Source organism: Echeneis naucrates, chromosome 21 (assembly GCF_900963305.1).
Source record: "Echeneis naucrates chromosome 21, fEcheNa1.1, whole genome shotgun sequence".
Taxonomy (NCBI): Eukaryota; Metazoa; Chordata; class Actinopteri; order Carangiformes; family Echeneidae; genus Echeneis; species Echeneis naucrates.
Genome location: NC_042531.1, coordinates 3,349,084 through 3,364,630, shown reverse-complemented (window position 1 = coordinate 3,364,630; position 15,547 = coordinate 3,349,084). Strand labels below are relative to the sequence as shown.

General features: G+C 40.5%; 2 protein-coding genes across 3 annotated transcripts; both read right to left on the bottom strand.

The window, feature by feature from the left end:
• Positions 1-744: 744 nt before the first annotated feature.
• On the bottom strand, positions 745-10,119 carry LOC115035208 (kelch-like protein 9). Of its 2 annotated transcripts, none has more exons than XM_029492929.1 (11): positions 9,988-10,119; positions 8,796-8,840; positions 7,674-7,802; positions 7,339-7,502; positions 7,112-7,244; positions 6,101-6,297; positions 5,480-5,555; positions 4,678-5,232; positions 4,365-4,544; positions 3,876-3,989; positions 745-2,531 (listed from the first exon to the last, which is right to left on the bottom strand). In XM_029492929.1, the coding sequence occupies exons 2-11, from the start codon at positions 8,818-8,820 to the stop codon at positions 2,035-2,037; spliced, it is 2,070 nt and encodes a 689-aa protein (XP_029348789.1). In that variant the 5' UTR covers positions 8,821-8,840; positions 9,988-10,119; the 3' UTR covers positions 745-2,034. The 2 variants fall into 2 exon arrangements, with proteins under 2 accessions (XP_029348789.1, XP_029348790.1); XM_029492930.1 differs by having other exon boundaries at positions 7,339-7,493; positions 7,635-7,804; positions 9,988-10,078.
• Positions 10,120-10,603: 484 nt separating this feature from the next.
• Positions 10,604-14,345, bottom strand: hao2 (hydroxyacid oxidase 2 (long chain)). Its single transcript, XM_029530918.1, has 7 exons — positions 14,215-14,345; positions 13,266-13,417; positions 12,402-12,676; positions 12,073-12,282; positions 11,455-11,613; positions 10,821-10,890; positions 10,604-10,726 (listed from the first exon to the last, which is right to left on the bottom strand). Exons 1-7 carry the CDS (start codon positions 14,343-14,345, stop codon positions 10,671-10,673), a joined length of 1,053 nt encoding a protein of 350 aa, XP_029386778.1. The 3' UTR covers positions 10,604-10,670.
• Positions 14,346-15,547: the final 1,202 nt, after the last annotated feature.

The window sequence follows — 15,547 nt, the reverse complement described above, 5'->3', positions numbered from 1 at the left end:
AAATCACACTAGGTAAATGAATAATGCTGCTGTGGATCAGGGGGTTAACAGAATCAGCATGTGATGCACAAAAAAATAAGACAAGAATTCAGTGTCAGTTCTTTTAAATTCAGTAACATCCAGTAACAACAGAAGCATGATAAGTGCAAGTCATTCAGAATCTTGTGATTCTTTTCCTTGTACCAAAATCAGCATTATGCAACACTGCTGGCTTCTTTCTAGCAACACATACATTTCAAACGAACATTTGACATCTGTTGGTCAAACGTGTTTTCCTGTACACAGTGATGGATTTTAGTTGTCCGTGGTTTGCACATTATATGGCATACTCTAATCCAGATTTCTATTTGTCAGTACCCCACCCTCACCCCTCCACACACACCTCAGTTATGTGTGATAAAGGCGATTAGCTACATTTTATGTCACATGAGGAACACAAGTACATAAACAGCACAGATTATGCCACATTATGTGTGCAAAAGGTATTGCAAAAGTCAATTAAAAATAGCTTCACGAATATTTTCTCTGTGTTTAGTATGGAGCTGCACAGACCCTGACATAGCAGTCAATATTTCAGCTGTCTGTCATCTTATCTCAAGCTGAAGGATGACTTTTCAAGGATAATGTTGTCGTCATTCACTTGCATCAGAGGCAGCAGAGAGTCTGTTTCTGTGTGTTAAGGGACTGACTTCATGGCTAATGGGAGTTTTACATTCTTCGAATAACGTGGGAGTAACATGCACATGAGAGCATTATCAACATTTTATTTTCTTTTTAAAACACTGTGTGTCAATACGCACATACAAAACACAGCATATGCACAGTCCGACTGTATTTTTAATGAACCAGTATCAAACTATAATAACCATAGAATTTCTTATAATGGCTTTATGTAATGTAGACGTCCAGGCCCAGAAGTACTCAGTAGTTTTAAATGCTACTCACTACTGAAGGGTCTGACTTATTTTTAACTTTGCACCTGTAACGTTTTGTTATTGCATCTGGCACAGACAGACATAAACCAGCTCAAACCACTTCTATGTTACTTCCGCCACAGTAAGTTTCTCCAGGACCACACATTGCCAAGGTGACACACTTACACACAGACTCACAAGCTAAACACAAAACCAGCCTGCTTACATGGCTGGATGTAAAGAAAGGGCTGTTCCCAGACTGCTTTCATGACATAGATTTTTTTTATATTATTAATACAGATATTTGAACAGTGCCTGCTAAAGTCATACACGAAAAAGCCACCATAAAAAGATTTTATCAGTCTTGTTGTTGAGACAACCGTGTCTTGTACATGTCTGTCTGACCCTGAACTCCAAGTGGAAAACCCAGTTTTATTTTTAGTTTTATTAATAACATTTCCTGCCTAAGTTAGTGGCTTGATTAACAAATGACGTTTTAGTTGATAAACCAGAATAAAGATGTTCTGTGTTTGTGACTGCAATCCAGTTAGCATCTTATGACTGTCAAAACCAGAAATGATTTACAGTAATTTTTATGGAACTAATTCAAACATTCTTCATTATAACACAGACTATGTAATGTTTCATCTTATGTAAGCTCTATCCTAACCACAGAATTTCCATGATCACCCCCCCACACCCAAAAAACAGGGTTTCCCACAAAAATGCCTTCCCCGATGGATTTGCTTTCTCTCTAACTGATCCATTTTTGCTTCAGAGTTTAAGCTGAGGATTGAACCTATTGTTGTTTCACAGGTTCAAGCATCATATTAACTGTTTAGAGATTGACCTGCCGTAAAGGATCATATTGAGGTTTTTTTTATACGTTGTAAGTGGCTGGTGAAAAAACAAAGCTTGGTTGGCAATAAATGCAGAGTCAGATATGGCACTCCAGATAGTGTTTTAATGAGAGAGATGCAGAATGCTAATATTAGCTAGCCGCGGTTGTGCCTGCAGCTTGTGTTTGCAACTCAAATCATTTCCATTTCCTGTTTTGCCTTCTATCTTAGATAGTGTGAAGCCTTCTCTTTAATCAGAAGTCCCCCTGTCTGTTGTCTACTCAAGTTTTTGCAGTGGGCAGGGGGCATTCCTGTATCTGGGCCTCGTCCACTGATCCCTCTGGCAGGTAAACCGTCATTGTACAGGCACGAATACCTCCGAGAGGCTCCAGCACATTAAACACTCTGTCCCACACGTCCTCCTCTGGATCATAACGTTGCACTATGTCAACCATGCATCTGCTGTTCCAGGAATAACCCCCCACAACATAGATCTGCCCCTTAAACACAGTCACGCCAACGTCACTTTGGCCCCGAGGCATGGGCGCCACCACCGTCCACTGGTCTGTCTCAGGGCTGTAGTATTCGCAGCCCAGGACGTCGTCGTAGTCGCTGCTGCCTCTGAAGTGATTCCCTCCCATCACATAGAGTCTGTCTCCAACGGTGCACATGCAGTGCAGGCCGCGGAGGTCCATCATATCAGCACGTCGGCTCCACGTGTCAGCCCCGGGGTCATAACACCAAAGCTCCTTCTGAAAGGTGTCATGTGTGATTCCCCCTGTGTGACAAAGAAGAACCCAACAACACTGCAATATGTTAAAGTCTTCCATGAAAGGTCTTACAGGTGGTAAATGTTTTGTATTAAAAATATATGTAGTTATTTTGTCTGATCACCACAGAAAGAAAAATCTCTTTCTGTCAAGTTGTGCTACACAGTTGCCGATTTATACATACTAGAATTCTTTTACTTAGGCTCCCTATAACCTACACAAAAAAATCAACTTCTGATCCTGTGTCCATGTAAAGTATGTGTTCTATTCTAGTATATGGTCTATCTTACCATTGCAGTACAGCAACGTGGGTTTTAACTTTTATGTGTACTGCTGGGGCTCACTTCAACCACAGGTATTTGTATTTCCTGCCCCATATCTGACATGTGAAACATGTTTCTGCTCTCAATATGAAAAACCTGTTTCCTGTCCAAGGTTGCGTTGCAAGGCTCTAGGAGATCATGCTGACAGCAGCTTATGAGAACCGGCAGCTAAACAGGAAGTGGTTTCAAATAGGTCAGCCATGCAAGCTTTGTCTATCATACATCTTGTCGAAATGTAACCTTTGGTTGCCATTCGTCTTCTTCAGAATCTACCTGAATATATTTCCGTATGAATACATTTAGACAGGCAACAGCTTGAGTGTAAAGTTTTGGGTGTGTCAGCAGTAGAGATGGGGACTGCCAAACAAGGCAAGTGTTTACAACATGTAATTTATTGAAGAACTTAAATTGACCTTGAGTGTATTAACTTGATATTTACATTTGTGGACAGTGTATATAACGACTCCCTGTAGATCTCTCTTGGTGAGACACTGTACAGCTGCACAGACTATGTAGTATGGAGGTCTGTTTGGATGATAATATGTAAAAAGCATGGCTTATCAAACTGTCAGCTCTTAGAACTACAGTACCAGCATGACCACAAGCTTGCCCTTAATATCTTTACTTTTGTTTTTATTGACTTAACATGCTTGACCGCAAAGGCTTTGCATCAAAAAACACTGACTTGACAGCAGGAAGGGTAGTTTATAAAAGCCCTTGGTACTTTAGGTACAATTCTAGTTCCTTTGTTGTATCATGTACAAAGGATTAGGGTTTGTTCAAGGGTTAATGTAAGTTTCTCTTCAGCCATCACTGTTTTTACAAGACAAGAAGCTATAATACTCTGAACGAACAACTTTTTTAGAGCAGATTGGATGCTTCATTTATCTAAAAGCACAAAATGTGCCTAATCAGAAACTGGTACTCGGGTTTGTTTGTATTACGTGGGGCAATCTGAGATCAATACAGATCCTTTATAGAGTTAAGTTGTTGCAGAAACATAGTACAAGTCGAACAGTGTTGATTTACCTGAAATGTACATGAGGTCTCCATGAACTGTTCCAGCATGTCCATAGTGAGGCTCCATCATACTGCTCACTAATGTCCACTCATTCTTCTTCAGGTTGTAGCACTCCACCGTTTCTGAATTGACATTTGGGTTCAGCTGTATGTGAGCTGGATTCTGTTATTCCAGAATCACCAACATAAAAATCCTGATTCCCACATTTGTTTCATGCCCATTGAAAAAACTTCACCAACAGCTGAAACTGTAGTATGGAGCATTAATAGTATAAGTACTGTTGGGAGTCCAAGCATAAATAATGATTATTAGAGGAGCAATGACCACTTATGGTCCAATGAGTTTCTCCTGGGAAAAAAAATCGACTGTCAAGTCATTTGAACTGCAATTCTTAATAGATTGATAATAAAACTGATTAATAAATGAATGATTAAGATTGTTCTTGTTCTGTCAACAGACTACTTTGAGCAGAAGTAGTAGAGTTAGCAGCAGCTCACCGATCTCGCCTGATGCATTCCTCCCTCCCACTGCAAACAGTTTCCCTCTCAGGGCGCTGAGGTGGAAGAAGGTCCTCTTCTCGTTGAGAGAAGCGATCTGAAGCCACTTGTCGAAGCGTGGGTCATAGCGGTAGGCACTGTCTATGGCTGTCTTACCCTTGGTGTCATAAGTACTCTGACCTGAGACGAGTACCAGACATTAAATTATTTCTTAAAACTTGATTTGTTTATTTATTTATTTATTTTATGGCGAAATGTATGAATCCACCTCATGGTGGTGTAAATAATGCAAATAAACATGTGGCCCACTGACCTCCAACAATGAAGAGGAAGCCACCCAGCAGAGCCACACCATGTTGGTATCGTGGTACATCCATGGCTTTTAGGGCCCTCCAGAGGCCGGTGTTTTCATCATAAAGCCTCAGCTCCCGGCTCACCACCAGCTGCTGCCGCATCACGCCACCCAGTGCCAGAATATGTGTGGAGTCTGAGCGTATTTGCGTCCGCTCAGTCTGCAGGGCTGGCTGCATGAATGGCATCATCTGGTAGTTGCTGGCCTCCAGCAGGAGGTTCACACAGGACGCCTGAGTGCGCATCACTGAATCTCCTCCTTCTTCTTCCTGGGAGATCTGAATCAGCTCATTGGGGTTCATCAGGGGGAAGCGAATATGGCGCATTAAGGCATAGACTGATGAGTGACGTGTGGGGGGGTCATGGTCTAGCCATCCTCTGGCAATGTGGTAGAGCTCCAGTTCAGAGAAACCTTCAAGCGAGTTGCTGGCCAGAGCATTGGCCATGCTGGTCTCAGAGAGCTGCAGGTAACGGCCACACTGCACCAACTCTGAGAGATTCTGGCCCACAAACTCACCTGGGTTTGAGAGAACAAAAAGGATAAGCACTAACAGTGATAATGTTTTAATTCAGTTTGTGAACCTACAGGACACCAGACTGCAGTAACATTCTTACTGTATGTTTATATTATAGGCAGGTTTCTGCCAACCCGGACTGGTTTTAGGTATTCTGATACAGAAGCACAACACTTATCTCAAACTTATACAAATAAAATAAAAATTGCACTTTGGCAACTGTGCTTTTAGATGTCTCATATGACTCACCAATATTAAGCTGAACATCCTCCAGAAGTAAGTTTGTTGCAATGTGCTCGATTTCCACACAATTTTCGAGAGTGATCTGTGACAACAAACAGTACAGAAAAAAGAGATGTATTAAACAATATAGTCAACTATAATTATTTCTTATGGTTGCCATGCCTTTACGAGGCTAGTTTTAGATTATGTCCCTGTTAATCCGGAATTCATTTGTGTGAAACGTTGTCATAATTGTTGTGTGAAGCTTTAGGTAATGGCTAAAACCTTTTGTTGGTGTCAGACATTTATGTGAAATTTGAAGAAAAAGTCTCAAGGAACTTCTTTGACCACCAAAATCTGATCAATTAATCTTGGAGTTAAGTTCCATCAAGATTTAAATGTGATATCACATTCAAAAGGTCACACCTCTTTGACCCTGAACTGTCAAACTAAAATGTAACTGAAGCCAACAACTCAATGCTTCTATTAAAAAATTGCATACATGGATCAAAATGTTGTTTATACCGTACTGTATAACTGACACAGTGGGGGGCCGGCCTAATGAGGCATATCCATATATGTAATGCATTGATACAACCTCGCAGAGGCAGGGAGTGTGGCTTTAAAGTAAAACGAAAAGGTTCTCACCTCACTGCTCAGAAGTTGATTACAGAAACTCAGCACAGGCATGACCTGCAAGAAGTTTGCAGCCTCCAACGTGTCCTGGAGATTATTCATGTCAAGGTTCACTTTGGATGTGTAAATGAAGTCTATAATGTTCTTTAAGCCTGACTTAGTGACCCCATGCAGCTTGATCTCTCTCATCTCCTGCTCCCTCATGCCTCCTGAGGAGAGGGGATAAACAAGTGCAAAGGGAAAAGGACGAGGTGAATAAATGACACGGCAAAGAAATAGAGACACAGCTATAAAACGTGTCTATCCCATTTGCTCAAACCACATGAGGCTGATAAAAGTACCAAAATTAATTTTGTTCTCAGAGGAAACAGAAAGTAATGTAAAGACAGTGTGGCAACAGTAATTGGTACCCTTCTTTTTGTTTACTTCAGGGGGAGAGAAAGGTTTCTTGAGACTTTAAGATCACGTATTTTATATTTAAAAGCAGTATTAGTTTGTAGATTGAGTACAAAAATTTGACTGCAAGTATGCTACTTTTAGCCAACAAGCTAGGATGCAACTGGCAACTGGCAACTGGCTAGCTGTGTGTAACAGGGTGATTACATAATAAACCAGTTCCACGTGGCATTTTTTCTCTGGAACTAACTATATTGTAAGACCACAAGTGATTAATTTATTCCTCCTTTGTGTTGCAGCATTGCAAGCACAGAAGATTAACTTGTGATCTGAATATGATATGCAATGTTGCTTTTGTATTCTCGATTTTAAGGGCAATGTTTTTCAGACCAAAGATCCAGTCAACTCTCTAAACAGCCCCAGGACCAGCAGGGCTATAACAATAAGTTGGTTTAAAGTAATACAACATATATATACTGACTAAAAAGCTTCATGGTCACTCAGACAGTTTGAGAATCACTAAAATTTAAAATGTGACACTTTTAACTCAGATCATCCTGATAAGGTCAAAGTGTAAAAGTCAGCTGTCACTGTGAAGGTATTAGCTGTCTGCCTTGGACCGCTCACCTGTGAACATTGCCTTGAAATAGTCACTGGATGAAGCCATGATAACTCTATGGACTGGGAATGTTTCCTTGCTGTCCCCTGGAATCAGGACAACATCGCAGAGCGTCTCATCTGCCCGGAAATTATTAAATCCCTGTGGAAGTAAATTCCAAACCAAAATGATATTCATCACTGATCACCTGACATAATACATTTTTACTTTTGGTCTCTAATTTACACATACATACCTGCAACACTGCTATTCCATGCTCGATGCTACTGAACACCTTGGACAGAGGCCGGGGAGGAAGTTTGGGCTTTGTTGCTTTGTCTGGCCTTTTAGGTGGGACTTCCTTGGCCAGGCAGAGAGGAACAGGAGACGGAGTGGGAGGTGGAGTCAGGACTTGTGGTTCTATAGAACCAAAAACAAAGGAAACACTTATTTTAAGATAAGTAAAGTGTGCACTGCTAGGTTATTGTTGGTGTAATGATCCTGCTGGATGATGTTTTGTTTTTCATACAGAGAAAACCCCCCAAAATAGACCTTTTATTCGCTGATTGGTATTTGGATGTGATGGCTCACCTGGGTTAGCAGGAGGAGCAGGTCTTTCTGGCTGAGCTGGAGGTCTTGGTGGATCCCTGGACTGATGCCTGCTGCCCAGACGAGACAGCCTACGGCTTAATCTCCCTGGCCCGCTGTCATCTCCACTTCCTCTACAGAGGAAGAACCAAGAACAGGTTGAGCTTTACTGGGTCTCTCTTCTCCGTCTGTATTATGGCATTGAGTCTGTATACAAACCAGCTTCATGGATTTGGGTTAGTTTTAAATACATCTGCATAGTGATGGTTGAAAGGTCTTTCTTTCTCTTCCTTTTTTGTTATTTGGAATCAGTACCACTTTCTTCAGAGGAACTAGACAACCCCCTGTCACTTTCATGGCCTATAACGTAAATGTAAAGAGCTGTAACCTGAAGCATTTATCTAAAAGGGCTTCTCAACTGTCCCTCAGCATAGATGACATAAGACCCTCTTCTGTTTTGTATTGCTTTTCTGTGACATGAAAAAGAGGAACCGGTGAATTGTTTACAGCTAAACTTCATCTTTTTCTTATAACTGCAGTGCAGTCAGCCAGGTAAAATAGATAAAAAAAAAAACTGAACATTTTATCAGACTGAAGATAGTTTTTCAGTTTTGTTTGCAGAAAAATTTTTTTATTTAATTATACAGTGACATGACAAACATGCAAACAAAAATAAAACTAACCCTTATTAACTTGCATCAAAACCCTTTTCTAAAATTCAAAAAGGATGGTATCTGCTGTCACACTCTGATTGACGAGATGGAAAACAGCTACGTCTGTTGAATGTGTGAAGTTTTTTTTTATGCATCCTAAATATATTTATACATAAGAAGTTACTGATAATATTTTTTCTTATTTTACATAATTCAAAATATAAGTACACAGGATAATCTATTTAGATAAAACTGTTTTCAAGTATTTAAACAATAAATAACGATTTAATAAATAAAGCTTGTGCCCTAGCCAGTCAGAGTGCAGTGTTAGCTGTACAGAAGAAGGGATCAAAAATGTTTTACCAAATGAGTAGAAAAATAGGATAGTAAAACACCTTTTGTGTAAAAAGCTCTAGTTAGTGTTACCTTCAAGACATTCTACTGTAAAGATTAAACCTAAAAAATACTTTACCCCATTTCATTGGCCTCTTGCGCATGAGGACTGTTGTTTCGCCTCCTATGTGGAGACAGAAGAAAACTTTTAGTGGACATACTAGAGAGAGAGCTTATGGTAAACCTTTTTCTGGAAACGTTTCTACAATCAAAGGTTTATCTATGTGAAAAGCAGAAACACTCTGCGAGTAATTCTGTATTTCCAACAGTACTGCTGTATATTAAGATGTGTTCATTTACTGCTTGCTGAGGACTAAGACATTCACAGCTGCCACATCCTTTACACTTCATCTAAACTTAGGTTTGTTTATTGTTTGGTAAAATCAGCCAAATCAGATGCTCTGGTCTTTTTTTTATCTGATAGATTTTGCAAGCATCTGATGTGACTTTTGTTAAAGTAGTATGTCACAAACATGTACATGCGCAGATAGACATGTTTTTTGTTATAAGCCCAATACATCTATGTGATGATTTAGTGTTTTTTAGTTTTTTTTTTTTTTCCCTAGACACAAGAAGTCCCAACAATTTATGATGTCTATACTGTTTAATTTGTCCTCATTTGTTGCTTTTCGTGCCCTTTCTGTTGTTAAACTGTAGCGTACGCCATGTCTATGCACATCGTTGTATTATAGTTTGCCATGGGCTGGTGGTCGTATTCGTTGAAATTTCTCACCTGATTGATCTAAATATCATATTTAGATCACTGACAAATGTGTGAGCTTGTTTTGATAATCTGGAGCCGAAATAGACGTTTCTTAATGATGTTTACTGCTTAAGTGAACTATGACTTCTGTCACCTTCACGTCTCACCATAATGGATCAATGACTTTAATGACCAATGACCATACCAACTTTAAGACCTAAAAGCTGCATTATTTCATTTTGCTACAAGTTTGAAAGAAGTGTCCTGGTTAGTGGGTATTATGTAAAGAAATCTGGGCTGTTGTTCATGCCAGAGAAATGCCACCTCTTGCATAATATATCGACATACAGTTAGATCATTCACACTCTCTCAACTAGAGACACAGAAGCTTGGTGTTGTGAATTCTGCATAACTTAAACGCTGCTTGATTTCTGTTCCTCTACAGCTAAAATTTGCATACAACTACAGATACCAATGTGTTTGTGGTGCTTTACTGTATTTTTCCTGCAGGTACACATGAAAACAGATCTGAAACATGTTGAAACAGTCACATCTTCAGGTCACCTACCTGGAAGAAATCTTCCTGAGCAGACTGGACCCTAGGCCTCCCTCCAGCCTGATCGCCTGGCCAAACAGAACTCTGACAGGAAAACGGAGCAGAGTTTCTGCTACACTACACCAGCTTGTTGTTGAACTGGAGTGTCTGAGTGAGTGTCACTGTTTCGTTAGGTTAAGTGAGATTTCACTCACTTCCTGTGTCACTTCTGTTTCTTGCTGCTTGCGTACTTTCCGTTTCTGTCACCCTTAAAAATTGCACTTAAGCTAATACTGCTGTCATACCTTATAATACCATATAGTTGTCCAGATGCTGTGGGAGTCTCGCCTGCAGCTGGAGTAAGTTTGAAGCACTTTGCTGGTAACAGATCCAAAAAAGAGCAGCAGATCATCTTTATCACAGTTGCAGGGCAGTTGTTTATTAAACCACAAACATTAGTAACATTGTCAAAGGTGGTGATTGTAATAGTTTTATTGGTTGCATGAGTAAACCGCTCTCATCCAAAACCAAAACCACAATTCTTCCAGGACACACTTGCCCATCTATACATTAATGGTATGAGTACATGAGATCTGAAGTGAATGTTTTTCACTTTGTCATGATGCAATCACAGGCTCTTGTTGAGCCCTTTTGTTTTGTCAGTCTCATGTTAGTTCAGTGTGTGTTGTCCTCAGTTGTGCCCTATGCTGGCAGAGTTAGAGTTTGGAGAACTGAATGAGGTTCCTGTTGATTTCAGCCACGTTCCTGCAACCTGAATTGTGTATACAGAAACATCATTGTTATTTCAGTTGAGACAGAACTCTGCTGGACTCATTTTGGTGCAAAAGGCCACACCGACCACTCACCCGATAAAGCCATGGACAGGCGAAACTCGTCATTTAAGATTTGCAGTACTTCTCTCACCCCTTCCTCCCCCTGAAATGTCACACATAATTGCATTTCATTCATTCATTCATCTTCTACCTCTTATCCGTTTCCTGGTGACAGCGGATGCTGGAGCAGGAGGAAACCCACGCAGGCACAGGGAGAACATGGAGACTCTGCACAGCACTAATCACTAGGCCACCATGCTGCCCACCATAATTACAAAAAGACAAAATATAACTGGAAACCTAATGATTTCTGGAGCATTACATTTAGCATTTAAAAAAACCTTGAGATTGATTTCAACTGAGTCCACAAAAGACATCACAATCTATTCTGATTTTGGACAGCATATCGGCTCCGTAGGTTGAAAACAGTAATCTCACTGTTTAAATTAAAATCACTTTAAACAAAATAAATCTCAAAGCAAGCTCCAACAATGTAAGTGACTCTCGAGAATAAACTTAAATGGCCAAAGACGGGGGTTAGTATACAAAATTTGACACATTGGTGGAGAAAAATACGCCACGATAGCCAGAAAAACCGAAAACCGAAATGAAAAGAAAAACCGCTGAAAGAGTATCACTAACAAACACATCAGTGCTGTTGTCATACCTTGTATGCAAGGCCCCACACTGCTGGACGGCCAATGAAAACACACTTGGCTCCCAAGGCCAGCGCTTTCAACACATCACTTCCTGTCCTGATGCCTCCGTCCAGATAGACCTCGATCCTGCCCTGCACCGTGTCCACGATCTCTGACAACGCATCAATCTATTGGCATCAGAGGTGAAGGCCATTATACCTTTCACAAACAGTTCACAGTCTGCATGTATACTGTAGATCTGTTACAACAGGCTGAACAATGTTTCTTTACTGTATTTTGAAAGAGGATTGTTAGCGCTGATCTTACCAAACTGCAACTCCTGTTTCTAACTGTCAAATACAATTTCTTCCTGAGCACTGTTACTGGTAACATCAAAGTGATAATTTGACAAAAACACTGCTACTGCAAATGTTGATATTATTCAAATTAGAAGAACATTGCAGCAAAGTTACTACTATTTGTATTTTTAAGAAGCGTAATGCTGCCACTGCTTAAGCTGCTCATGTATACGTATCAGCTGCGTCCTTGTTGCTGCTCTCAGACATTGATTTAAGACTTGGATCCCCTTGAAAACAAGACCTCAGGCACAAGGTAATCCTAATATAATGTCAGAGGTGATAATATACCGAAGCTGGGCCTCCATCCAGCTGCCTCCCGCCGTGGTTTGACACAATAATACCCTGGACCCCGTGCTCCACAGCCAGCTCAGCATCCTCCTTGGTCAGGATGCCCTTGATGATAATAGGCAGGCGGGTGATGGACTGCAGCCAGTACACATCTTTCCAGCTGATGGAGGGGTCCAAGGTGTTGGCCGGGATCCCGTACTCCTCAGTCTCCTGTTTATGGTGTAACAGTACCAATACAACTTCAGGTTTCCAATTTAAGTTTGAATGTGATATACAAATGCACTCTTTAGTGTCTATATTTTTACAGAAATTACTCTTACCTGCAACACTCCATCAAAGTTCTTGACCTTGAGGTGAGGGGGCAGCTTGAACTGGTTGCGGATGTCGTTGCGGCGCTTCCCGGTGTAGGGGACGTCCACGGTGAGGACCAAGGCCTTGTAGCCGAGCGCCTCCACGCGGTGGACAATCTGCTCTGATAGCTTCCTGTCCCGGTAAACGTAAAGCTGGAACCAGCGGTAACCATTCGGTGCAGCTGCCACAATCTCCTCCACTGAGCAGGTGGAGTAGGTGCTGGTGATGTAGCAGGTGTTGAGAGCCTCAGTGGCTACGTGGCATGAAAATGAGAAACTAATTAATGAGAAATTAATTAATAATTATTACTGCAGTCGTTGAGAATTAAATTAATATGTATAACTGAGAAGCTGGTGGCCTATGTGTCTCCGACTGACTCCACCAAAATGCTAACGCAAATAATGAATTTAGAATTTACTAGTTCTGGGTTAAATCAGTTTTAATAATTATTAAAATATTAATTAATTTGTCATAGAATTATTTTGCAGTGATATAAGAGAGAAATAAAAACAACAAAATGACCAAACAATAGCTTTCCCATAGCACATGATTTTTTTTGGTCTTATGCTTCCATCTAGTGTTGATTTTGCATACTAACATTATTGTTGAGTCTCCAGAACACATGCTGTCCTGGACATAATACCATGTAATGCATTGTCATTTTTGAAAAGCACCATTTGAAAAGATCACATTATTTATCAACCAGTTTAGGAGCCTTCAAGGTTAAACATTAAAATTAGTAGTTCTGTTATAAAGCATTTAAACATAGAAGGAACACTCCCACACTTAACTTCACCTCTCGTTGTACCATAATACAGTGGTATCCATTACACAGTGCTCACCCCGAGCTGTGGCCACCTCCCCTTCGTGCCAGGCCAGGCAGTGAAAGGCAGTCGGTGCAATGCCAACTGGGAAGCTGATTTCAGTGCCTTGCACTGTGGTCCGGGTGTCGCTCACTGACACATCCCGAAGGATACGAGGCCTCAGACGGATCCTGAATGTGAGGAACACATCAACATGAGCTCTTATTTCAGCTCAGTGAAAGTATGTTTGACACTTAGCCAAGAACATTCTCACACTGATCTAAAAATCGTAGTTCCAGTTCCAGTTTTTTAACAATACAAAATACAATGACTTTTCCTGGACTCTGAATAAACATCGTACTTCCAGGACACAAGCGCAATCTTTACTCCTACTGAGGAAAATTTTCTAACTGGTCCCCAAATGCACTGGCAGCCAAATCCATAGTAACCAGCTTGTCACAAAAACATGTATGTACAGATAATAGCTGTGAGGAACAGCAGCCTATAAGTCTTTCAGAAAACATGAATCCACAAGAAGACACACAAAGGACTGTTCTGCCAAAAAAAAAAAAAAAAAAACAACCCAAAACAACTTTATCTCTGTCATTTATCTTTGACCCATCGGTATTACAACTTTCAACACAGTTTCCTCTGTCGCCCACAAGGGGGCTGGAGCAGCAGCGCAGAGTGAGCTCTGTCTGTTTGTGATTATAAGGCCCAACAACCACATATGCAACATATATACAGAAATCAGTGACAGCAGTATGAAGTCCAGAAAAATTTACATTTATACGAGTCTGTGTCCTCGTATTACCTGCAGTTTAACATTAAAACATTTTAAACAAATTAGCTTTCTTTACTCTCTGAATGTAGATAAAGAGATTAAGTATTTGTCAAGTGCTATTGACGCAGCAGTGACGCACTAAAATGTGTGTATCAGTGAAAGACCATGCACGCCCAGGTTAAACTTTATTTTTCCCCAGTGTACCTCTTGTAAGCCAGCAGATTGTCATCCCGAGTGCAGCACTCGTCCGCTCCAGCTGCATAGTAATCCCAGGTGGCCTTTGAGAGATGCTCTTTAGCATACTCCTCAAAATCCGTCAGGCATACCATAGCCATCTCTGCACAGCGACCTCCCTCTCTGTGGGGGGACACACATTGTAAATGTTCAGTTTGATGCTTATAAATATTTCCCTTCAAAGTAAAACAGCAGAAAAGGAATGGGACAAACAGCATTACATTTTTCAAGATGAAGGATTTTGCTATGAGCACAGACCATATGAATAAAAACAGGCTGGAAATATGGACATGGATAATCCAAAAATATGATCTTTTATCTCATTATTGTGTGCCTAAACCACAACCAGTCAACTCCCATTCAGTGTCATCTGGAAACAGGATTTGTTGCTTCGCATGTGAGACGAATAGCTGCAGGCACCAACAGCAGACACTTAATGTTCAAAATGCAAATTTAAAGTTTGAAAACTTACCACAAATGATTGATCTGTCGTAAACAAGGATCCTCACTGTCACATGACACAACGTCCGTGGAAGACAGAAGTTGCACCATAACTGCTCAAATTAAACATCCCTCTACCATCAAATGCACAAAGTTCCACAATTCAGCAGCCAAACTTCCACGTTGCCACATGTTGAGCAGCTAAAATGCCTGGTTTACTTTTTTAAAAACAAGTTGAAACCCTTGTGTCTGTTGTTCCACTGTGTTGCCTTTGTGTCGGTCAGAGTCCAACTTTCATAGGGCCACTATGAAAGCCAACAGCAGTGTATGTGACCTGAGAACGACCTCTGCTCTTATTGTGTTTACACAAGCTGGAAATGTGCTGATGGTGACTGCAGCTATAGTGAGGACAAGAGGCGTCTGACACAGTGCTCTGTGGCCCAGATGGTACATACAGTCGTACGTGTGGGGGTACACACTGCACGCACACAATCCTTCATGCTACCTCTTATATTAAAGACTGTTATTGACAAACATCTTATTTTAATTGTTGTGACAGTTGATTTTGTATGAAAACACCACAGAGGAAGAAAACAAGCAAAATCTCATTAACCACAGATTTTCTTACACAGGCAGTGACATTTCTGCATATAGACTGAGGTGTAAGATGTGTTGAGATCCTTTTTTAACAGTGCAATACCACGCTGTAAAAGCACTGCAGTAAAAATAAAAGAACAATTGTACTGTATTTGATGTGAAGATTTTACAAGTAATTATGTGTTTGGAATAGAAAATGAAATTTATGCAATGTAGTAAAAAAAGAAATATAAAGCAGCACAAATTCAATATTAAAGGATATAAT

What these genes read in the sequence shown, in the direction of transcription:
- hao2 (XM_029530918.1), bottom strand. Translation starts at nt 14,345, where the DNA reads ATGGCTATGGTATGCCTGACGGATTTTGAGGAGTATGCTAAAGAGCAT. An exon ending in GGAGGTGGCCACAGCTCGGG is followed by an intron (nt 12,677 to 13,265) that starts GTGAGCACTGTG and finishes CATGCCACGTAG; the next exon opens with CCACTGAGGCTCTCAACACC. An exon ending in AGGTCAAGAACTTTGATGGA is followed by an intron (nt 12,283 to 12,401) that starts GTGTTGCAGGTA and finishes CACCATAAACAG; the next exon opens with GAGACTGAGGAGTACGGGAT.
- LOC115035208 (XM_029492930.1), bottom strand. An exon ending in TACCAATCAGCGAATAAAAG is followed by an intron (nt 7,494 to 7,634) that starts GTCTATTTTGGG and finishes TAGAACCACAAG; the next exon opens with TCCTGACTCCACCTCCCACT. An exon ending in GGATGTTCAGCTTAATATTG is followed by an intron (nt 5,233 to 5,479) that starts GTGAGTCATATG and finishes TCTCAAACCCAG; the next exon opens with GTGAGTTTGTGGGCCAGAAT.